Source organism: Aplidium turbinatum, chromosome 6, assembly GCF_918807975.1.
Source record: "Aplidium turbinatum chromosome 6, kaAplTurb1.1, whole genome shotgun sequence".
Classification (NCBI taxonomy): Eukaryota; Metazoa; Chordata; class Ascidiacea; order Aplousobranchia; family Polyclinidae; genus Aplidium; species Aplidium turbinatum.
The window spans coordinates 5,536,623-5,561,637 of NC_137477.1; the positions used below are offsets into that span (position 1 = coordinate 5,536,623).

Below are 25,015 nucleotides of genomic sequence, written 5' to 3' on the forward strand. Positions count from 1 at the left end.
TATAACCCTGTAAAGCCAAAATCGTTAGATTATCTTTAACCTTGATTAGTTGCTAGTTGCTACATTAAAATGTAGGCTATTGTTTGTTAGGCTATCTATTTGTGCGTAGTTTATGGGTTTCTGTTGTTTTGCAAGCAAAATGTTTGCTTTTGTTGTGAAATTTGTTAACTTTAGTTCATTTTTCTTGAAGTTATTGTGGACGCAAGTTGCGCAGTGATTCAAAGCAACCCAAGCAATGGTTTAGTGAGTTGTACTCATGACAAACATGTTGGAAGTGTTTGTAGTTTTGAATGTAACAACGGATTCACACTCATCGGACATGAGATCACAACTTGTACTGATGAAGATGGAACAGCTATGTGGAAATATGAATCACCTGTTTGTGAAGGTAACGATCCTGATTGTAAATATAATAATCGATGAGCTACAAATTTCATAGTATACACTGCTTTTTTGAATTAGTCTACAACAGTGACGTACCTAGAAAGAATTTTTTTAGTACCGGCAGTTCTGGTCAAGTAAGAACTAAAAACAAGCAGTTTTCAAAAATGTGACACAGAGGCTGTTAAAGAGGTCAAAAATGTATTTTTGTTCTAAGATATCATATTTTGGTTTTAACGTTAAAATAACCTTGGTAAAGTGAGTATAGGGCTGGAAAAATGTGTAGCCTACACAATTGGAAAAATTTGAAGCGATATTGTAAACATTTATTTATCGGTATCACGCAACACTGATTTTAATAGCAACAAGGTTAGGACATTACCATAGATTTAACAAAGAAGAAAGAAAAACATTTGCTGAAATGAAAAAGCGTGGTTTATAACAACAACAAAATAAAATTGGTGACTAAAATTTTAGAAAGAGAAAAATAAGCAGCAATAAAACAAAACATTCCTTTTTCCCCGTTTTTTTCCTACTATGCTTCTCTTTCTTTTTTGTTAAATCTTAGGTTATGTGCTAACCTTGACCGTCTGCAACTGCAACAGTGATTGCGGAATGCCGATTACAATTTGCAAAGCGCAAGCTAGACTTACTGATTAGAATTACCGTAGTCCTGCAGCTCTGCACTGATAGTCTGACTTTACAGTATTACCAGGCTACAGTTGTCATATATTGCCTTTAGCCTTGTTTTTTGAGCAGTGGCGTATATGCAGAGATTTTTTCATGGGAGAGGGAGGTTGAATAAAACTTATGAGACCATTCTAATCATAACCAACAGTTAGTTCACAACTAAATAAAAGTGGGCCTGTGACATTCATGACATAATCATTTCATGACATTAATTCAATTCAATTTATTTTTCATTGCTGGCGCAAACATGTAGAAAACGGCAAAGTAAACTCACGAATTTAGCACCAACAAAAGGGAAAGATGGCAAAACCAAAAGGTTTGAAATATGTAAAAACAGTGTTGGGATGTCACTATCTTTAATCTTTTTTTACAATTTTTTTTGTATTATACAGAAATCAGGTGTCTTCCTATTTTTGAAGCTCCAATAAATGGTGCAGTATCTTGTTCTGATGAAAACAAAGAAGAAAGCAAATGTCAGTTTGTTTGTGATCAAGGATTTCATTTGCTTGGTTCATCATCTGCAGTTTGTCTTCCCAGTGATAATGGAACGTGGAGTCAACTGCCACCAGTTTGCCAAGGTACCGTAGTCAATTTGGTTTAACTGATCCATTTTTTTATTGTTATTGTGTTAATATTAATGATAACTATTTTTTCATACTGCTAATTCAACTATTTGTTGTAGGTGCACAGTCAAATATCATATGTTGGGGTACCTTGATTTAATATCAGCATGTTTTTTCGGTGCCTCAACCCTCCATGGTGTAGTTTCCATATAAATAAAAATAATATGTTTCAGTTATATTTCCTACCATTGTAAATTGGAATGAATGTGAAACTATGCTAAAAAATAAACTTGATTGATTGGCTTGTATTATTCATGATAAGTTGCTGGTTAATTTAATTTAGACTGGTTGGCTATTTTTCCCATAATGTTGTTCCCAGATAAAAAATTCTACCCTAAGTTGAGAAACGTTAAAAGCAATCAAAGAAAAAAGCTTGTGATTTGGGAAATTTTGAAGTCTCGGGTGAAGAACAAAACCCTAAACCTAACCTTTACCCTTATCCTAATTTCAATTCTATCCCTGGCGCCACCTGTTAAGAAACAATGCTTTTTGATCAAAACCATGGCAACCAGTGTGTAAAAATGACCACTTTGATTAATTTTTACTGAGATTACCTGTCAGAGAACCTACTCTACTCTCCAGGGTAATTTCAGTACGGTAATAACAACTGTATAAATGAAATATTTCATTAAATACGTACATAGAGTTGTACCAAAAGCAGCTAAACAACAATCTAACCTCTGAAGAATTGCATAATATTTTTAGTGTTTCTTTCATGTAATATTGTCATGCTTTGTACACACTGAACAATAAGTACTTTATCTTGCTGGCATTAAACAGAATGTATTATTAACTGTCTTGTTAGCACAGTGGTTAAGCGCCTAACTTGAGATCAAACAGTGTTGGTTCGACTCTCGGGGTGTGCATTTGAGCAAAGCATACTATAAAAGACTGCTCTTCATTCAGCAGCACCAAGTGGATGAAATAATTTCCCAGCAATAATATTTCAGCAATTATTATCGGAAACTTCACTCTGTTAAACTCAGTCACTGGCTCTTCGTCAGTATTTTAAAGCTTCTACAAATATGCGAAATTACCAGGACTATCCCGTCAGAGGCGTTATCAGTGTGAGGATAAAGATTCAATCCAAAGTCATACATAAAATAGTAGGCTACATATCAAAAGTATATAATTTTTTTATAGCCTATTCAAAGTAACATGAACCTACTTCAAATTAAACTTTTGTTATTAAACATAATGTTTTGAACAGAAATTGCATGCACTCCTGAACAAAACAACCCTATCAATGGTGTAGTTATTTGTAATGATGATAACAAAGCTGGTAGTGAATGCGAGTTTGCCTGCGACATTGGCTTCGATCTTGTGGGACCATTGCTGACAACTTGTGAAATTGGTGAAGATTTTATTGGAATATGGAGTCACCCCGCTCCCATTTGCATAGGTCAGTAACATAATACAATAACTTGGTGCATATTACAACTACTGCCTTGCAGAGTTATTTGATTGCCTGGAGAAATCTTTATCCTTGAACTATGCAAGCCTCTTTGGAAGCGTAATCGTGGCTAAAGGCTTTATGGAAAAATATCTTCATATATGTCACAGGCGAAACTACATAATTTTGGTCTCTTAACTCTTAATATGGCAAAATGTGTTTCAATCTAACATTTTGGTAGTTGAAAGCATATACGTTGATTTGTGTTTTTGGGTGTTTCATACGATTTGCACAACGTTTTTAAACATATTGCTGAAGCCATTAATAAAGAAAGCAAGAGTTGATACACACAATGCTTTTTAAAAACTTTAATTAATAATGATAACTTTGATCCTAATCATTTTGTGTTTGTTAGTTCATAACCCTTTCAAAAGTCTTGTATCAAATCGACAAGTAATAAAACTATCTACGTTGTTTACCCAGTTGTAAAATTGCAGAAATGTTATGTTTTCCACTTCCAAACGCTCCTAACAATGGAACAGTTTCCTGCACCAATAACAACAAGTTGAACAGCGAGTGTCAGTTTTCATGTGATGAAGGATACAAAATTGTTGGCCCAACTTTAACAATATGTTCAGCAAATGACACTGCTATTGCTATATGGAGCCAACAGTCTCCAATTTGCAAAGGTAGGTGATGTTCAAGTCTTGCAATAAAACGATTATTATTTCCATTACAATCTTGAAGCCAAAGTCGAAATTTTAGAATAAAAATTATAAATATAAATGTGGCTCACCGTGACCCATGAATAGCGAATTGTGACCCACGTGTAGAAAATTTTCAGCACTTCTGTAAGCCTCGCCCCAAAACTAGTAGGCTGCCAATGGAAACTTAAATAAAAAAATGCTCAAAGAATTTTGATACATACCTAGTCTTCGTTTATATGTAATGCCTCCCAGTTTTCCCAAGTTACTGCTTTAACGGTTACTTAGGCCACAACAACGCTAGATTACAAAACGAAGAGTGTGGTCATAGTTAAATACGTGCAATGTGCCACTAGAGTGCTTTTTATTGTCCATTGGAGTGTTACAGTAATAGAGAAGATGATTTGGAAAGAAGATGAATTGTTCATTCAGGTATAGAAATGGAATGCGATCCAGCTTATGTCACACTGATGAATGGCGCCGTCACATGCACCAACAGCAACTCATTGGGAAGCATATGCACTTTTGTTTGTGATGATAAATTTGCTCTTGTTGGAGAACAGGACTTAGTTTGCCTGAAGCAGGATGGATCTTCATCAAGTCCAATGTGGAGTGATTCTTCTCCTGCTTGCCAAAGTAAAGATTACAATTTTGCATAATTTTTACAATAACAATTTATTATAATTATAACACATAGCTTGACCTTTATTAGTAACAAATTTATTGTTTGTCTCTGATAAACTGTGCATGAACACCCAACTGTGCATGAACGCCCAGGCCTGGAACTGACATGCACACGAAGGTGGATACGAGATACTTTGTCTCTGATAAACTGAGCATGAACGCCCAAGCCTGGAACCGACATGCACACGAAGATGGATACGAGATACTTTGTCATCGCTATCATCATTGGCCCTGCCTGAATAAGGCGTCGGCTGCCACGGATTTCCACAACCATCGATCGTCTATTGTCATCTCTAAATCTACGAAGTCCTTAAGTCCTAATTAGATGTCTTAACAGTCCCAAATAAATATGCCGTAAAACTTGCTAGTGTTAATAATTTAATTTTCGTTTTCAAGTTAAAATCTTAACAAAAATCGGCTGTTTCGACAAATCGAAGAACATCGGCTTCACAACTAGTGAATTTGTTTTCGTCAATTTGACAAGCACTCGATTTGTTTACGCGATACTGACGAGCTTAATGGTGAACAATGAACATGAACAATATATTTATACTATTCTTTCCCGAAAGTTGAAATCTTCAGCCACCAGTTGTGTTTGGATATGAAGGAAAAATTACCAGAAGATTTTTTTTGACAGGGAAACTCTGCCCGAACGCGCCTGATGCTCCATTGAACGGCAAAGTGACTTGCAGCGATGAAAGCTTCCTTGGGTCGAAATGCAGCTTCACTTGTGATTCCCAGTATCTCTTGGGAGGAAGCACAGAGACAATTTGTGTGGAAAATGGTGATGGATCTATAATGTGGGACAGGATGACACCTACATGTGAAGGTAGAAATGTGTTCATGTGTTTGAAAGGGCGCTGGTTCGACACCGCTTAAGAGCATGTGTCTTTGGCAGGCAGGCCTGAAGGTGTACACAAGATTGACTTCCTCGCCTTCCCGGCCACTTAATCTACATCTTCAACTATCGGGCGTAAGTCTGGACACAAAAAATGAATTGCTAATATAATTTGAGAGTAGCTGACCCGATGGCTGCAAGACTTGACTGCTGACCCGATGACGTACTTCTTCCAGCAGCTTGTTGTGCTGCATATGCCATTCGCAGGGTGCAATGTTGTTGCAACGGGCGCAAAATAAAAAGTTATTATTCAACAATCAAATAAAAGCCATGTCCTTTTTGACAACTCAGTTTGTCAATCTTGCCATTGCTTCCAGAAATGACTTGCAATCCAGCCTACGTTGATTTTGAACATGGCGTCGTCACATGCACCAACAGCAACTCGTTAGGAAGCATGTGCACCTTTGTTTGTGATGATCAATTCACTCTCCTTGGCGAGCAGGAGTTGGTTTGCCAGGAGCAGGATGGATCTTCATCGAGTCTCATGTGGAGTAATTCTCCTCCAACTTGCCAAAGTAAGGATTACAATTAACTACTTACAGTATATCGACACGTAGCGCAGTGCAGGTGGTTTTATACTCAGTTACTGAGCCTTGAGTATGGGTGATGAGTAGTGATGGAACAACCTCCGCCTCCGGCCAAACTCCGGCTCCGGGACGGAAGTGATAGTGGCTCTGGCCCGGAGCTGTAGGTGTGTGAGTCAACTGTGTGTGTGGCTGTGGTCAAGTTTATAACCTTGGATAAATTCAATGTAATATATCACTGTGGTATTGCAGTGATGCAAGAATACACTATTATACATGTTGGCTGTAACATTGGTCTTAAATGTATACGTAAGATGAAAATCGGTTCAAAGAAGCCAATTAAATATCTCCAAAACAATACTGCATCAGGTTGAAAACACAGTCAAATTTGAAATCTGCCTAACTGTTTACTCCTGAATTAATCCTTTCAATGAACCTTGAGCATTTCCATAAAGCAGCTTCTTTAAGAATGCCTGGTTATCGCTTCACTGCTTGATGCGAGTGGTCTACCAACAACTTGAGCGGTTGAGAGCATAATTTGGGCCCGGTACCAATGAGACTCTCAGGCCTCAAATTTAGACAATTTTTAGAAAAACGCACCATATCCAAAAATACGAGGTGGTTTCTTCAAGTTCCTAGGCCCTTTGGAATGGTTACAGGCCTCTAAACTCATCCCGGGTCTAAAAGTACCGTCTAGACCAGGGGTGCGAGATCTGTGCCTAGGTGTTGCGGTGATGCTGAATTATCAAGGTTTGTTATAATATGACGTAAGAAGCAAAGTTGTTTTACCAGGTTTCAAGAAAAATTTTGAACTGTAGGGGTAGGCGTCTATTACTTTTCAGCCAATCCTAGGAGGGAGTGCGAGAATTGATTGGTAATTTCAAAGTGGTGGGCTAAGAACCGCTGATCTAGACCTCACTGTCAATGCTACTGCCAACAACCGCTTGGTTTGAACATTACATATAATAAAGGCCGGAAGCTCCAGCCGGAGTAGACATTTTCTAGCCGGAACATCCGGCTTCCGGCCAATATGTTGCCTCCAGTCCATCACTATTAATGAGAAGAAGGTTTTCATCGCACTAAGCCTTCACACTAATACACTTTCTCTTATCAGGTATACAGAACATTTTATATGCTTTTCGTTTGATATGTGTGACCGTTTTTTTTAAAGTGTTTTTAGTAGGCTACATGTGATTCCATTGAAACGTTTATAGAGAAACTCTGCCCGAACGCGCCTGATGCTCCAATGAACGGCAGAGTGACTTGCAGCGATGAAAGTTTCCTTGCGTCGAAATGCAGCTTCACTTGTGATTCCCAGTATCTCTTGAGAGGAAACATAGAGACAATTTGTGTGGAGAATGCTGATGGATCTATAATGTGGGACAGGGTGACACCTACATGTGAAGGTAGAAATACTTTATTTTTCTGTCGAAGACACTAGAGCGACTTCTATGAACCTTAATGCTGGTAGTTTCACATGTTTGCTTCACAATGATGACTTTGATCAGAAGTGTATGCATGATTGAGTTAAATATAATACATACTTGTTCAATGTTCATTCACACAGTAGTGCTGAGTGAAAAACTGCTCTTGAACTGCTTACGACAGCTGTTTCTTTAAAGAGTCAAGTTTCACAAAATGCATTTCCAGAAAGCAAATTGATTACAATTACAATTGATTCAACCACTGCAGACGTTTACAGACGTTGAATCAATGTAAAAATGACGGATTTTGCTGTCTGGGTTGTTTTAGCTTAGCCTATTACTACTAGCATTTTCTACTGTATAAGTGAATATTGCAAGTTTAATCGATTTTATAGTGATAGTTTGTAAAGTGTCACCACAGCTACCCGTGACGTAAACCTTTCTTTGAAATCATTGAACCTGCTGGTTGGTGGGTGCGACGTTTGGAAGTGCGTCAGTTCGACGCCATTCCAGAGCACGCGAGTAAGAGACACTACATGACATGCCGTCGGCTGCATAGCCGAGTGGTGAGAGCTTTTTCGACATTCGAAAAAGGATGCCAGTATGCCACCGCTCAAGAACATGTGTTTCTGGAAAGACAATTACAGGCATGCTTGAAGGTGGACATAACGATTGGCTTTTTGCCTTCCCGTTTACCTAACTGAAATATTCAACTACCATGCGTAAGCCGATATACGACAAAAATGACATGTCAAAATAATTGGAAGCAGCTGACTCGATGACTTGCTTCTTCCAGCAGCTTGTTGTGCTGCATATATCATCCGCAGAGTACAAGGCTGTCTAAACGGACGCAAAATAAAAAGTCATTATTGTTATGTTCTTTTTGACAACTAAGTTGTCAATATTCCTTTTGCTTTCAGAAATGACTTGCAATCCAGTCTACGTTGATTTTGAACACGGCGTCGTCACATGCACCAACAATAACTCGTTAGGAAGCATGTGCACCTTTGTTTGTGATGATCAATTTGCTCTCGTTGGAGAACAATACTTAGTTTGCCTGATGTATCAAGATGGATCTTCATCGAGTCCCATGTGGACGGATTCGTCTCCAACTTGCCAAAGTAAGATTACAGTTTTTCGTTATTTTAACATGACGGTAGCCGTTGGCCTATTGGACTTGCAATTCACAACAGTAGCCTGCACAGTTTCCTTGTAAGCGACAAGTTGATTGCTTGTACTTGGTGATAACCAAAGCTTGGAACAGACATGGCACACGAAGATGGATACGGGATACTTAGTCCTCACCATCATCATCTGTCCTGACTCCTGCCTATAATAAGGCCTCGGCTACTATGGTTTTCCAGATCAATCTATCGTCCACTGTTATCACTAGATTTACAAAATATTTATTAGTCCTAATTGGATATGTCGTAAAAAAATTGCTAGTAGCCTATTCAGTTCAGTTCAGTTGTTTTTTATTTCTGACCATCATATCAAAAACAATACACGTCAACATAGCAAAGGTCGAGAAAAAGGTAGAAGCGACAAAACGCGAACGTTAAAGCGTGCTTGAGACCGAAGTAAGTTATTGAGTTGAGAAATTTGACACGGTCGCAACACCTTCAGAAAAAATTAAGATATAAAGTGAAAATAAAAAAAAGAAACTGTTACAAAAAATGAAAATAAATAAATAAACAACATATATTTAGGCTATAGCTTTATTAGCCCAAATAGCTTTAGCTGATATATTTAAGATTTATATGGACAGTTGCTATGAAGATCGGCCGTGGTGCATTATCAAGAGTGCTGATGGTCGTGAGGGGAACACGTCTTGATGCGTTTAGCTCATAGCAAAGAAGAGCAAGGCAGGCAAAGAAAACCCCACAAAGAAATACTACCATGGGCAAAGCCATTTCAAGCGCAACGCACCAGGCCTTGCACGACTCACAAAATAGATACAACTTGGCGATACGAATCAATGACGAAAATAAATAAAACAACCTAGCAAAAACAACATCATCATCTTGCGGAAATTCAATTATACCCAGAGAAGTTATGCCTTAAAGATATCAAGCGTGCTTTGATATAAAGTTGCGTTGCAAAAATGCAAAAATTAATAATATTGAATGTTTGTTCTCAAGTTTAAATCTTATGAAACATCTGTTGCTCCGGCAAATGGAAGAACATTGGTTTGACAAGCACTCGGTTTGTTTACATCAGTGATCTCCAACCATTTTAAGAAGCGACCCCAATTTAAATGAAAATGATTTTCAACATTTGCATGCGACCCCATTTTGTTTTTCCCAAAATTTTTGATAAATTTGACTTTGCACTGTCTGTAACTGTAACGGCACTCTGGACTGAAAAGGTACTTTTCAGTCCAGAGTGTCGTTACAGTTGTAGTGCAAAGTCAAATTTATCTTACAATTTTTCGTTTATGTATATTGCAGATTGAATCCCTGATGAGGACACACGTACGTGTCGAAAATGTTTGAGTTATTATGTCATATATTTTGTTTTGTGTTTAATACATTATGTTAAACCCGCTAAACTTTAAGACAGATTACACACTTTGGTTTGCCATTAAATTCAGTGAAGCCAACTTTTAAAAAAGCCTTGTCATATGATCTTTTTTGTGGTATTTTTTGCTGCCATTTTTGTATAATATTTAGCTATACTTACTAGCTACAAATTACCACTACCAGCTGCAAAGCAAACCGTAAACAGCCGATGAAATGTCTGCACACTACACCTGCATAAATAACTATTCGCTCGTTCTGGAGTCACCTTGAATAATAAAAAGTTAGTCTAAACTAGCATCGCAAATGCTTTTGCTCTGTCCTACTTGTCGCAACTATTCCGTTTTTGATCATTGCACCACAATGGTTTATTTGTGACACGAGGTAGCAAGCTGTACTCCAAAACACAGGCAAAGGTTGCGAATTAGAACAAAAAAGCATCGGTCTTTTTTTCGGTAATGAATGAAAACGGTAACAAATTGAATATGGTGAGTTGTGGCGACCCCAGGACAAGTTAAGGCGACCCCACTTGGGGTCGCGATCCACTGGTTGGAGACCACTGGTTTACACGATACTGACATAATTGAAGGTGAACATCAACCATATTCTTTTCTATTCTTGTCCGAAAATTGAAATCTTCAGCCACCAGTTATGTTTACATATGAGAAAAAAATTTACCAGAATATCTTTTGACAGGAAAACTCTGCCCAAACGCGCCTGATGCTCCAATGAACGGCAAAGTGACTTGCAGCGATGAAAGCTTCCTTGGGTCGAAATGCAGCTTCACTTGTGGTTCCGAGTATCTCTTGAGAGGAGACACAGAGACAATTTGTGTGGAGAAAGCTGACGGATCTATAATGTGGGACAAGATGGCACCTACATGTGAAGGTAGAAATACTTCATTTATTTTGAAGGTGAAAAAGTTTAATAACGCAAACCATAACGTTTTTCGTGTCACGTCATACTTTTAGGCACGTTCTGCAACGATGATACTGGATGGTGTCTTTATTTGTGTTTAGCCACATTAATGTTAGTGCCTATTTTAGTGGGGCATGCTTTTCTGCTACTCTTATACACCCAGTTATTCCGGAGCGGACCAAATTGGGGCTTAATAAGCGGGTTGGCCAATTAACCTGGGACTTGTTAACCTAATTAGCGGGGACAATTTAACTCACCTGTACTCCCAGGATAGTTTCTTTTTTTATGGTTTTAGAAATCCTGCTTAGCCTCTCCTACCACAAGACAGCCTGACACCATTATGGAAAGAGCTGTTGAAATTACACTACCTAATCATATAAACATGTTTGATATGAACATTTTATGTTTCTTAAATAGCTTGTGTGTAGCCAACTAACGTGTCAACCCAAAATGTTCAGCAACTGGGTGCAAGAGCCAGCTTTCCTTTCCACACGGTAGGGCACTGTGTACGAAAGATGGCCTTCCTTCATCCACTTGTACTTTTGAGTGCACGGAAACTGATTACCACGTTTATCCCGAAACGTTTGTCGAAAACACTTGCATGGATAACGATCAATGGGATGTGCCTACTCCTTGCTGCGCTCGTATGTGTTTTTTCTTTCTCGTTTCGATGTTATGATTTTTAATTTTAATATTTTTCTTTCATGTAGGTTAACATACAATTCAATGCATTTTCGAAGGTGATTTAAAAAAAACTGTTTCTGAGCTCGAGAGCTTTCATGGTGCAAAGTGGCCTGGAAAATATTTTAAGCTTTGCGAAATATTTTCGTCTCGTGCCAGAAAGAACTAGTCAACTAAGCTTGCCTTTCTGTTGGTAGAAAATTTATTTTAAACACTTGAGATTGAAGTTTGGCTGGTGAAATTGCATTTTTCATCTTTACAAAAAACAAAACCAGACTCCTCACACGCAGAAAACTATACAGATGAGGGAAACTTGATCGAGTTACTTGCTGAATTTGATTCGACTTCAAAGTTTAGCTTCTGACATTCTTGAAATCCTCAGAAAATAAACTCAAGAGGTGGTTGCTAAGTTTGTTGACTTCCCTGAATTGAATGAGTTTATTTCAGAACCTTTTTCTTTTTTATTAGAAAATCAAATCTCTGGCAACTAATCGAAGATTTCAAATTTTCATGAAATGAACCAATAAATTAATGTTATGCTTAATTGCTTAGGTGATTGCCCACCAGATGCTGTGATGGACTTCATTGTTGTCCTGGATTCTTCATCTTCAGTTGGAGGAAGCAACTGGGATAAAATGATGAGCTTTGTGGATGGAGTTTTACGGTCAGTTGGCGTAAGCAAACTTTAATGACAAAAGAACGGCGAGGCGTAGCAACAGCGAGCCTGCTGTTTACGATTGTTGATCCATTTGCGAATTGTCACAGGACTGAAAACCCTGGAATTTAAACACATAGTTTCCATAGGCCACTTTATCCTCCGCACTTCCAAGTTACCCCTTATTCCTATCGTACTTGCCAATGTGCGGCAGGGGTTATTGTATATTAAATGCACACCACGTAAAAGTTGTACCAGATAGGCAGTAGGGGTTGACCCCCCTTGGAAGAAGGGTCAGCGGCTATCCTTCTTGCTCCCTAGACGGGCCTATACTTTTTTCAAAAGAAAACAACTAGTAGGCTACCAAGAGTGACGTTTAATTTTGCTTCAAACTTTCAGAAAATTCACTCTTTCTCCTGAAGCTGCTGCTTATGGAATATTTCGATACAACAGGGAAGTGGACACTGAAACACAAGTAAGATTTATGCTTTTATGAATGTTCTGAGCAGGGATATCTAGAGAAGGGGATATGAAGGCTCGCAGCGATTGCCTTATTCTCATGACACTACCAGTGCGGTAGTTTGCAGTGCTTTAAACATGTGGTTCTTTTTAAAATCGTAGAAAGTTTTGTAGTGCAGCTGGTACAATGAGCTGCAGAAGACAGTTAGCAATTGTTACATAGAGCATATTTAAAGAATACTTGTTTACAAAGACAGTTGAAAAGTTACCAGTAAGCTGTTTTTTTGAACAAAGCCTTTGCAGTAGGCTAGATGTAAAGCAAGTATATACGTAGTTGGATTAACAAGCAACCATGAGCATGCTGTGAATATCCAGGCCTGATGCTAATAGCGCAATCCAAGTTATCATAACAAGATTTATTAAACTACTATCGGTGCCAATTGTCATTTTACGATAAACACAGATTATTATTTACGATAAACAAAAGCCCTTCTATTGTCAGACGTAATAAAAGCCTTCGTATTCCCTTCTTTAGATATCCCTGGTTCTGAGACCAGGAATTCCCAGCTCTGTATTCACTTACCGCTTTCAAAGAAATATCAAGCCTGCAAACACTTAAAATTCTAAGTGCGACTATGAATAAAGTTTTTCTAAAAATATCCAAATTGGTTTAAAACTCTTAAATGAATTGTAATGTTTTTTTCCAAAAATCAATGCATACATTGACCCTTTGAGCCATGATCCCTGGACCTCAAGTTGGAAACCACTGCAACAGATCTACTTCAAAATTGACCACTGAAAGTAGCGGTCTAATGTAAGAAATTAATCGATTAGAGCGACAACAAGTAATCTAGATCAAATAGTCTTCAACGAACCGGATGACTGCTTACTGCTCCCGCGTTTCAATTCCAGGTCGGGTTACTTGAAAACCTTTAACCCTTTCGCATCCGGCCCTTTTTCAAAGTTTCATCGAAAAAATTTTTGATTGACTGCCGGGCTTTGTGTGTAGTAGACTGTAGGTCTTGGTTTTTGATACAGCTTTTCAAAACCTGAAAATCTTCCCAATTTCAAGTTTTTATTCTCAACTACTTTGATATTTGTCATCACGCATGTTAAGAGGAAATTAGAGATGAACCGATACCAATATTTTGGCCGATACCGATATCACTTTTTTAGGCCGATACCGATATTTTGGCCGATACTTTAGTGTTACAAAAAGAAGCAATTTTGGTATTTGCAAGTAATTATATCAAATGCTAAGTTTTACCTTATTTGCATAAAACTATTAAAAAAAGCTTTGAATTGACATATTATGTTAATTCAAAGCTTTTTTTAATAGTTTTATGCAAATAAGGTAAAACTTAAAACACAAGAGCACAAGATCAAAAGTAAAACCACAAGATCTTGTGCTAAAACACAAGCCGTGGCACCACCGCGACTGACACAGTGACAAATTAGTTTAAAACCAAAAAATCCCCAAAATTCAAAATTAGTTGTGTTCAAGTTTGGCGCTTACAATAAATAAATTCCAAAATACGCCACAAAACCAACCAACTTTGGAAATTTATAGAGCAGCAAGGGGAACTTCAAATGGGCAACATTAGGTGCCAAAGGGGCAATATTACGTCATTATGAGTGACAATGGACGGATTTGGAAGTCCTTGGCACTTGAAGATTCAAGAATCCAATCCCAACTCAATGTTGTGTCATAATAGTAGGTTTCAGTAATGAAAGGCCACCGTGATTGAGGACTGGGGTATAAGGGAAGAAACATTACATCATAATTGGGGTTTCTGAAAAATTAATGAAGGGTTTGCGCAAACTCTCCAAATAGGCTATCATAATTGATAATAAGATGTAAAATGTAAACCAAGTCATTTGTGTAGTCGTACAAAAACTATTCGACAAGTAATGTGCAACCTAAGGGCGGTAGGCACTTTAACATACTGATATCCCATTGAACCACGAACTATCAACCAATCAGAAGCTACGCTGTTCATGACGTCATCAAGGTTGCGTTTCTCGGAACAAAGGAAAAATGCAACTTCCCACCACTGCTATTGCTCTTGTTTGTTGTGTAATTACCAAAAAAAGTTTAAAGTAATAATTAACTCTCTGGCTGAATGCTGAAATGGTCACAATTGGACGGACAACCTAACATCTGATGGTTCGTGGTTCGGGTTCGTTCAATTGGATATCAGTATGTTTAAGTTCCTACCCCTAAGGGCGCTTGTCGTTTGGTTGAGAAAATTTTGCCAGGCCAAGACTACCCAGGTACCAAAAATGTATAATTTTGCATCGTTTTTACGTTGCTAAACGTTTAAAAAACCCATGTAACTTGGTTGTTTTTAGTAAGCTGGTTCTATCAGTTTGTGATTTAATTTCCACCTTTCGTTGTAATAAACTCACCAAGCTTAAACAATGTCAGAGTAAGTAGGCTGCGCATTGCGCAACGAACTCCCACAGCCACAGTTATCACCACTTGCTGCTGACAAGTCAAAGAAAACATCTATGTCTTTTGATGTTTCTCGGCAGCCGATTTGTAGCAAGAATTGACAGCGACAGACACGTGTTTCGCCCATGAGGCTGGGCTCATCAGTATCGCACCGTATTCTGCCACAAATTTATTCGACCACCGCTTTACCAGTCAGTTTAACTCTTATCTTTGTGGAAACAAAGAAAGAGCCAACAAAACCAGCAGGCGCCAGGGCAGAGGACATTGTGAAGAAAGGGGCGTTCTTCCCGGCTATCAGCACAAGGCTGAGCACTCACTAGTACAGCGAGCAGCTGCGATTCGCCAACCATAACGGTGTAGCTTCCACGCTAGCCATTCAGACCATCCAATCAACAATATGTTTCTCGGCAGCCGATTTGTAGCAAGAATTGACAGCGACAGACACGTGTTTCGCCCATGAGGCTGGGCTCATCAGTATCGCACCGTATTCTGCCACAAATTTATTCGACCACCGCTTTACCAGTCAGTTTAACTCTTATCTTTGTGGAAACAAAGAAAGAGCCAACAAAACCAGCAGGCGCCAGGGCAGAGGACATTGTGAAGAAAGGGGCGTTCTTCCCGGCTATCAGATCGGCTGCCGAGAAACATATTGTTGATTGGATGGTCTGAATGGCTAGCGTGGAAGCTACACCGTTATGGTTGGCGAATCGCAGCTGCTCGCTGTACTAGTGAGTGCTCAGCCTTGTGCTGATAGCCGGGAAGAACGCCCCTTTCTTCACAATGTCCTCTGCCCTGGCGCCTGCTGGTTTTGTTGGCTCTTTCTTTGTTTCCACAAAGATAAGAGTTAAGGTGCGTCTACACGACGACTGTTTTCTTGCTTAAGCTAGCAAAACTTCTTGTTTGTTTAAGTTAATCGCACTTTGTGCCGCTTACTTTTAAGAAACTGAGCGAGTAAGCGAGTGCCCGAGAAAAAATACGCTCCAGAGCGAAAAACTGGGCGCTTAAGTGAGTTCTCTTGCTTAGAAATCTTTTCGCGGCAAAACCTCAGGTCTACACTCAGTAGTCTGGCTGCTAGTTAAGCAACTAGGAAGTTTGTAGTTGTTGTTTTGTATTTGATGCTTCCAGTGTTCTCTGGCCACACCTGTTTCTAACTTTTTAACTTCACTAAGGTGTCGGAACACTTCTTTCTGAAGTAAATTGCGCGTTTGCAACCTTATCTTTTTGCAGCATTTTTTACACAAGTTGAGTTCAGTTGCTTTTATTTCTGACCATGATCATCACAACAAAAATAACACACGTTAACATTTGAAAGCCATTATTAAATCATAGAATGACTGCAACAACTCAAAGTGCCAGTTCACTGCGACTGCCGACTAGTTGTTAAAAAACAGTTGGTTTACTTCTTGCTTTGGCGCGAACTTTTTGAAACGTGACGTCATTGCGGTTGAAATACTCACGTGACCGCGTTCAAGCAAGCAAAATCTTTTTTTGAGATTGTGAGTGTAGACGAAACAAGCTTAAAAACTAGCTTAAGCAAGAATTTCTAAGCAAGAACACTTTCTCGTGTAGACGCACCTTTAAACTGACTGGTAAAGCGGTGGTCGAATAAATTTGTGGCAGAATACGGTGCGATACTGATGAGCCCAGCCTCATGGGCGAAACACGTGTCTGTCGCTGTCAATTCTTGCTACAAATCGGCTGCCGAGAAACATATTGTTGATTGGATGGTCTGAATGGCTAGCGTGGAAGCTACACCGTTATGGTTGGCGAATCGCAGCTGCTCGCTGTACTAGTGAGTGCTCAGCCTTGTGCTGATAGCCGGGAAGAACGCCCCTTTCTTCACATATGTCTTTTGATGTTGCCTATTTGCGTTGCATTTTTGTGTTTTTTTTTATAGTGATACTTGCTCTCAGGGGCGGATCCAGGTATTAACGTTAGGGGGGGCGATGCCGATGTCATTGACATTTAGGCAAGTGATCAGCCCGGCACAAACAACGACGGGGTCTCCCCCAGAAAAATTAGATTGAATTTGGTGCGTTTTGAGAGCATTTCGAACACAAATTATGAGAAATTCTATAACTTGAAAAACCCTCAACAATGCTGTTGTTTAACAAAGGGAGGGATGAAGAGCTGATGTGCCCTTTCCATGTCAAGTTGAAGCCTGAACAATCTAGCCGCATTTTGTAGTTGAGGCTGAAGGTTTTACTCTTGACTGTTCCAAAGCAATTAAAAAAATTGACCACAGAAAGATAATAACACGTAATTCTGTTTTCCCAATGTCACAGCATAATATTGATACAGACATTGAGGTTGTTATAGACTTATTGTATAACTTCGAGGTTTTATTCCTCTGACAAGTTTTGAATTGTTATAAAGAGCAATGAGGAAAGGTTATGCATACATTCAACATAATGAGCAACAAAAGTGGGGGCCAGGTCAAAACACTGGGTCATGCTCCACTTTCCGTAGAATTGCCACTATAAGCTAGCTTTCGATTGTAAATTTTTATTTTGGACCAGCGAAACACTACAATTTATACATTAAAACTGTAGAATGGCAGTTAAACATAGTTAAATGACGACCAAAGGATATAGTCTTCCTTGAAACGTGTCATGCACGGTCGCTGCACCCATAGTTAATAAATATACAGCAGGTATATTTATTAACTTTGCTGCACCAGACAAAGAAAGAAACTAACAGAAACAATTATTTCTGTGGACTTCACAAATAAAACGAAAATAAAAAAACTACTTTGCCGGTACGGGTAATACTATCAGGTGTCGTGCCTTTGATTACAACACAAAGTCAAGTTTGCGATTTCTACTGTTGGCAAATCGATTTATCACGAAGTCTGTCAATTGAAATGTCCCGATGCTGGTATGGTAAGGCCAATCCATTCAGTCTTTCCTCGCCGATGCTGTTCTTCAGCCAGGTTTTCAGAGACCAAAGAGATGAAAAGCTTCTTTCGGCTACTGCTACGCTGACTGGCAAGGTTAATCGTATTTTTAGAAGAGAGTGTACAATTGTGTACACATCTTCATCACACTGTTGTAAAGCTTCTTCCGCAGTCATCGGTAAGACTGCAGCAGTCGCCGGAACAGTTATATTTGCCCACTTCTCCTTCCATTGTTGGATCTCTGAACATAGAGCAGATTCCACTGATTCCACACTAGATATATGACGTATAAAACCGTTGTAGGCATTGCAAATGACTTTTGTCAATGCTATCGGATCGATAGCCTAATTTCGTGGTAGCAATGATGTTAGGTGACAAGATGCTAAAGTCTCATTGAGAAACATTGAACTTTGCTCTTTCTAGATGCAATTTCAAGGTAGAATTCCAATGGTTTTAGTTCCACGTCTGACCGCCAAAGTTACCAATTACCTGCTCTGTCAACCAACTTGTCTAGGCTAAGAGATTTATAGCTATGCTCTATTTAGTGCCGGCAAAAAGTTTAGAAACTTTTTAAATGTTAGTATTTTCGTTCGGTAATTAGACTCTGTGACGAAATAATAGCCTTACACTAGGCCTATATTATTAATATAGCCTACCTTAGCCTAACCTAATCTTCGAACATGGCAAAAGACTTATTCAACATCGCTTTCGATACGGTAGGCCTATGTTGTTTTCCAAATCGTACGCATATAAATGAAGAATAATGTTACTTTCTTAGGTTTTAGGGGGGGCGATCGCCCCAATCGCCCCCCTCTGGATCCGCCCCTGCTTGCTCTTGCTATTTCTGTTACGTTTAGATGATGTCACGTCATTATGCCGATTTGAGATATAATTTAATTCATGACGTTGTATGGATGAAAAACTTTTACAAGTTTTATAGGCCTACTCTGCTGAGAGTAAAAAAGAAACACAAATGATAAATATTGGAGAAATTGAGTCTCCTTACACAACTTAAGAATCGAACAACGCAAAACTGCTGAAACAAAACGTTTTGTTTAAGTGAAAGAATCACTGTAAGCAACCAATGTTAAAACGTGCGCGCAAGAAGTCATGGGAGTGTGATGTATTAAAAATTTGAACAGGTTGTTATTTTTCTACATCAATGTGACGTTAGTTACTACTTTAAAAAAAATTATACCATTGCTTCTGTAGAAAATCCGCAGCAAACGCCTTTTTTTACGTGTTTAGTATCGGCCACAGTATCGGCCAAATTTTGCCGATACCGATACTCAAAAAATGGCCGATATCACCGATACCGATATATCGGTACATCTCTAGAGGAAATCAATAAATTCATAGAGATTTTGTTACAAAACTTTGTGCTGCATACTTTGAGCTTTGTGCTACGCACAAGCAACATTTCGAAAAGACGCTGGACGCAAAAGAATGAGATACTGTGTCAACCCAGTTGGTTTTTTAGTGAAGCAATGGGAGTGTGTCTGAAGTTGAGCATTGATTTGTTCACATCATCAATATTTAATTATTTATTTGCTTCATATATGCACACATGTTACACATTTATATGGAAGTACATGAGAAAAAATACATGTACAGGGGAAACACTACAAACATCTCATTTTTCCTCGTAGCTACAACAATTTACAAGAGACATTATAATTTCATAAAACTTTGATCTTAGATAGACATCAGCATTTAACAGGGTACAAATTAGGCTATTTTTAAAGCCTAGACAGCGTAACAGAAAATGATACAAAAAAGTAAAACAGCGACTGCGAATGAGCTGGGTCTATGACTATAACTCTATTACTCGTTTTTGTTTTAGATTCTATTGAATGATTTCTTAAACAACAAAGAAGACTTGCTGGACGCCTTTGCAAGGATTCCATACAATGGCATGGGTACGTAATCATGAGAACAGTTTCTGTTTAAAATTGAGCGAGATGTTAAATTTTTACTTACCGCGTATAATTTGACCAAATGTAAATGCAAGCACAGGCCCGTAGCCAGGGAGGTTCTCGGGGTTCCCGAGAACCCCCCCTTGAGCCGAAAAGGTCCACATTTTGGAGAAGGTGTAGTGTACATACGATCACAGGATCAGCTACCTATGATCAGCTGAAACCTTCCAGATAGTTCTGAATAAACATGTTAATATATTGTTGCTTGTTTAGAACAGGGGTCAGCAAATACTTGTTGGCGCGACCCAAAAGACAATGGTTCGAAATCTTCGCGGCCCAAAGGTTTCAGATGCATATAATTTTTGCGCAAAATCTTTTGCAATTTAATACCAACTTCAATACGGTCGTCCCCGGTTATTAAGCCTACATCGGGACAGGACAATTTTGGGCTTATTGAGCGGGGGGATTTTCTACCACTCCTATACTTTCAATAATTCAAGAATGGACCAAATTGGGCTTAATAAGCGAGTGGACCTTCTAACTGTGGTCGTCATCATGTAAGCCTCTGGGACCGAGGATCTACCTTTTTACCACCCCAGATTCACGATGTTCCAGGACTACACTGGAAGGCTGCTAGAGAGCAGCCAGTCTTTGGTTTCATCATCCAAAACGCGCAGACCTTCCACTCCGTTCTACAGTCATTGATGATGTGGTCTGCGGTCTGTTCCTCGGCACCACATTCACAGGAGGAGGAAGAGGCCATTCACCATTGGTGCATGGTTGAGCAGAAAAACCCGACGCCCGTACGAAGACTGTTGAGGCGCACCCATGCCTGTCTTTGTAGTGTCAGGCCTATGGAGCATGTGTCGGCGTAGGAAATGAACGAATGGAGTCTGGTAATAGGCTACTTGACTTCCGTTCAGAATTCAATAGATGGTCTGCCTAAGTAGCCGCAGAGATGTTTTGTTCATCAGCTTCGTTAATCAGAAGTTGAGCGACTGGCACGAATGGGTGTCTTGATTTCAGTTGACGGGGTGCTCGTTTGGAAAGCAGAGATCTTGTGATGGAAAAGATGGTTACTAGTTAGGCTTCGGTGCCCGTCGACTGAGAGACAGAGTCGCTTCTTCACGACGAAGCTCAGCGGGTTGGATGCCAGCTAGAATGGGGAGATTGTCCAATGGCGTGGGACGCAGGCATCCGGTCATTGTGCGCAAGGCGCTGTTTATGGCTGTGGCGATGTTTATGGCAGTGAGCACTGCCGCACCAAACAGGTGCACAGTAGCCTACTCTGCTGAAGAGTAGACAAGGAAAAAGGCTGAAAAGTGTCAGCCCTCGCCCCCCAGCTGGAGCCTGCCAGGCGCTTGAGTAGCCCAGTGCGGGATGTCAGTTTCTTGCGCAGTGACACTAAATGGTGGTGGTATGTGAGCGATCTGTCTAGCGTCACCCTAAGATATTTTGGTTCAGGGCAGAAGGACAGAGGTTTTCCATTGTTCTGAACATGTAGCTCACGATCAGCTTCCCGATGTTTTAGGTGGAAAGACGAAACTCAGTGCGTCAAAGAGTATATGATTGTATTTATTTTTGACATACAAGTTATATTTATAGTAAGTTTAAACCCTTTTGCGACCCACCGTGGATAATCTCGCGATCCAAATGTGGGTCGCGACCCACTATTTGCGGATCCCTGGTTTAGAAGCTCGCATATCGTAGACAATTTAGGCTAAAAGCGAATAGCAAAAATTGTTATATTGCAAAATGTGCAGTAGTTTACATGACCTTAAAAGGGCATCCACCCCCTCTGCCCCCCGCTTCCGGCGTCCCTGTAGATGTGCTATTGTTAATGTGAAAATTGTTCGTAGCCTATTTATTTATTTTGTTTTTGTAATATTGACAATTTGAAGTTTGTTTTGTTTGTTAGTCTATATATTATGTACTGCAACTTCCTATGTTTTGATTGCTTGCTTGGGGACAGGCAAAGAAGGAAGTGTTATCAAAAGGTCCATATTTTAGGATTTGGGAACCCCCCCTTGAAAATGTCTGGCTACGGACCTGCAAGCATATTTTTTTCTGTAAATTTTTACCTAGAATTCAAAAGAATCACCCACGGCGGCCGGGGCAGTTGGTCATACAGCTGCTTCTACTGGATAAACCAATTTACACGCAAGACACAATCACTTCAACAAGTGTATACTCTTTCTATCTCAATAAGCGAGTCTACGGCAGTGCTCATCTACACGTAACCTGTGCAAACCGCCAAGATTAAGTTTTCAAATTGACTTTTCCACTCTGATTATAAAGATTGCCACAATCAATCGATGTAGTGGCCAAGCGAGTTTTAGGCTACCACCTTTATTCTTTACTTAGTTTTACTTATGGTTCTCATTGCCCCATAATGTATTTGCATATCTAAAACAACAATTCTAACGAGCCCAGCCTCATGGGCGCAACACGGTGTCTATCGCTGTCAATTCCTTCTGCAATCGGCTGCCGAGAAACATTTGGTGTTTGTTGATCGTCTTTTTTGAAAACGTGTTGTCAGGAACACACACAGGAAACGCCATCTCGCATGTGACCGATGTCATGCTAGCTCCATCTAACGGAAACCGAGAAAAGGTTGCTGACATCGTTCTGATAATAACTGACGGAAGATCTCAAGACCAGGTTGGCGAGCCGGCCAGGCGTTTAAGAGAAAGCGGAGCAACGGTAAGTGGCCGATCTACAACGCAGTCGGAATCAGTGGCGTAGTGCGACTACTTTTTGGGTGTTCATTTTTTCAGTAAACTTTAAGCGTATAGTCTACTTAGAGCACTACTACAACGGTGTTAACTCGGTTGGATTTAAGTGAAAGTGCAAATTAAAGTAAAAACTCGGAAAAGCGGTCACGCCACGCTTCTGGTCAGAATTGAAAATCGACATGCATGGCCGAGTGATGATAGCCCTGGGACGGCGCTCGAAGGGACGTTGGTTCGACACCGCTCATGAGCATGCGGTTGTGTCTTGGTGGCAGAGCAAGAAGTACCTGAAGGTGGATATGAAGGTTGTCTTCCTTGCCTTTCCATCCACTTTATCCATATCTTTTAACCACCGGGCGTAAACCTGGATATGACAAAAATATCAACCGACAAATCGTCGAATCTCTGGTTCTTTGTTAAATTGTCTTTATTAATCACTGACCTGTTTGATTAGGTCTATGTCCTTCCCATCAATCCTCCAACAGGATCTTTGGACATGGAACAAGTTGAAGAAATAGTTTCTGACAAGCGATATATTTTCGACGACGCCTTAGTAGAAGGGTTTGAGGCGCTTACAGATGAATTTGCTTCTAGGATTGCTATGCTGATCTGTGGCAATCCTTGCGATCATGTTCTTCATGAACACGAGTGAAAGTCTTTGTCGGTCGAGATGTCACTGAACCTTATTGCGTTGTTTCTTTTGTGGTTGCATGTTGTGGAGAGCTTTAGTTTAAAGTAAAATAACAAGTCACATTTTAATGGTAGTCTTCGATTTTATGAAGATTGATTTAGCACGACTTTGTTATTTTCAGTAGAATTTACGTGAGACTGAGGCTACAATTGCAGTGATGTGCTGAGCTGACTGGCATAACGTCGGAAATGAAGCTGGTTTCAACAACAATTTTCAACATCTTGGGTAGCCTTACCCACAGTCCCCTGAACAAAAAACGCTAGAAATTCTATGAGCTTTCCTGTTAGATATCCACTTGAAGAATACTTGTGGTGTTTGACGTGTTGATGATTACAGACATGCAAGGCTGTTAAGAGGATAATTTGGCCCCGATGTCAATTCGAGGTCCTGCATGGCTCCCTAAACACGTCCTCCTACAAATCATTAAAACTCTAAACAGGCTACTAGGAAAACTACTAGGCCTCTAGAAAGATTTGGGATCTACTGCAGAAGCTACTGCAGACATGTCTTTCGATGATTAACTTTACTATGGGCTAGAAAAAGCATATTGCTTGCGTATTTTTGTTTTAAAGATGTCCAAAGTCTGCAAAAATATGTTTAGTTGTTTTATGCAGCCTAGCTTAATTGAATCTCATAGTTTTCCTCATGACTATTTCAACTTTATTTGCTGTGTTCTCTAGCTCTGTATGATTTCAGTGCCCATCGTCGTTTTTTTTTTATCACTCGAACTTTTGTTTGAAACTCAGATCACTTGTTGTTTAATGCAGTAATCAAAAATACAATAAATTTACCACAATCTAGTCTTGATTGTTTGTACGACGTTCAGTTGACAGTAGTGTTTAGGGATAGCTATATCTAAGGAGTTGGAAACTTTGCTGATGAAACCAGTTCATACATCAGTTGGGTCATTGTTCATTGTGCGCCACTGTGATAAAGGCTCGCATAAATTCGCCTCGAAGGCAGCACGTAGTAGCCTAAACGGACAAGGAAAATTGTAATAACCAATTCATTTACCGTACCGTAAACTGTCTGGTTTACGCTTGCCTGGGTTGTTTATTTGTTTGTATTTCATTGGTGCAGCCGTGTTGTCTAAATTTCCAGGATGTCTATTGGTTTTAGTTGTTTTGACAACGTATTGACTTCGTATCATCGTAAACGTAGCCTATTGCTGGGTTGGCCTGTGAACAAGTTTTTTATAACTTATTACAACCGCATAGGCCTATGTCACTGATTGCTGAACACTACTCACGTATTTACTTCATCCAGTTAACCATACACTACACTAGTAGGCTACGCAAAATGCTAAAAAAAACATCTGGGCAGCTAAGCAATTTTTGAATTAGTTGCATTCTTTCTTTTGATTCGTCGTTTTTTTCTAAAAGCGTCAGTAGGCTATAGGCCACTTTCATAAATCAAGTAAGTTTTGATGTGAGTGTAGCCTACAAAACTACATTTTATACTATGTGAAATCAAATTTTTAACATTTTTTTGTTTGATACAATCATCATCATAATCCATCGTCGGTTTGTTCCCCACTAGTGGGGGTGGCCGATTGTTTCCGCGCAGCAATTGTCTTAATCCCTTTTCTCCATTTCACCCTGTCCCTTGCATCTTCCTCCTTCAGTCCGACTTTTTTAAACTCATCCTTCACTTGTTGTTTCCACGTTCTTCTTGGACGACCGCGTTTCCTCTTCCCATCCACCTTTAGATCTAGTGCCTTTCTAAGAAAACTTCCTTCCTCCTTCCTTATCACATGTCCATACCATCTTACT

The 25,015-nt window shown here is 39.5% G+C and overlaps 1 protein-coding gene across 1 annotated transcript in view; it reads left to right on the forward strand.

Moving 5' to 3' along the window:
- LOC145771828 (complement receptor type 1-like) overlaps positions 1-23,887 on the forward strand; it is a 35,594-nt gene extending 11,707 nt beyond the window's left edge. Inside the window, exons 12-27 of the mRNA XM_082583561.1 lie at positions 191-388; positions 1,464-1,649; positions 2,905-3,096; positions 3,585-3,776; positions 4,224-4,427; positions 5,113-5,304; positions 5,691-5,888; positions 7,112-7,303; positions 8,242-8,442; positions 10,537-10,728; positions 11,217-11,402; positions 11,992-12,103; positions 12,494-12,569; positions 19,748-19,823; positions 22,360-22,523; positions 23,007-23,887. Of these exons, the coding sequence (XP_082439687.1) occupies positions 191-388; positions 1,464-1,649; positions 2,905-3,096; positions 3,585-3,776; positions 4,224-4,427; positions 5,113-5,304; positions 5,691-5,888; positions 7,112-7,303; positions 8,242-8,442; positions 10,537-10,728; positions 11,217-11,402; positions 11,992-12,103; positions 12,494-12,569; positions 19,748-19,823; positions 22,360-22,523; positions 23,007-23,204 (2,759 nt within the window). The 3' untranslated portion in view covers positions 23,205-23,887. The remainder of the gene's footprint in view (positions 1-190; positions 389-1,463; positions 1,650-2,904; positions 3,097-3,584; positions 3,777-4,223; positions 4,428-5,112; positions 5,305-5,690; positions 5,889-7,111; positions 7,304-8,241; positions 8,443-10,536; positions 10,729-11,216; positions 11,403-11,991; positions 12,104-12,493; positions 12,570-19,747; positions 19,824-22,359; positions 22,524-23,006) is intronic.
- The last annotated feature ends 1,128 nt before the right edge of the window (positions 23,888-25,015 follow it).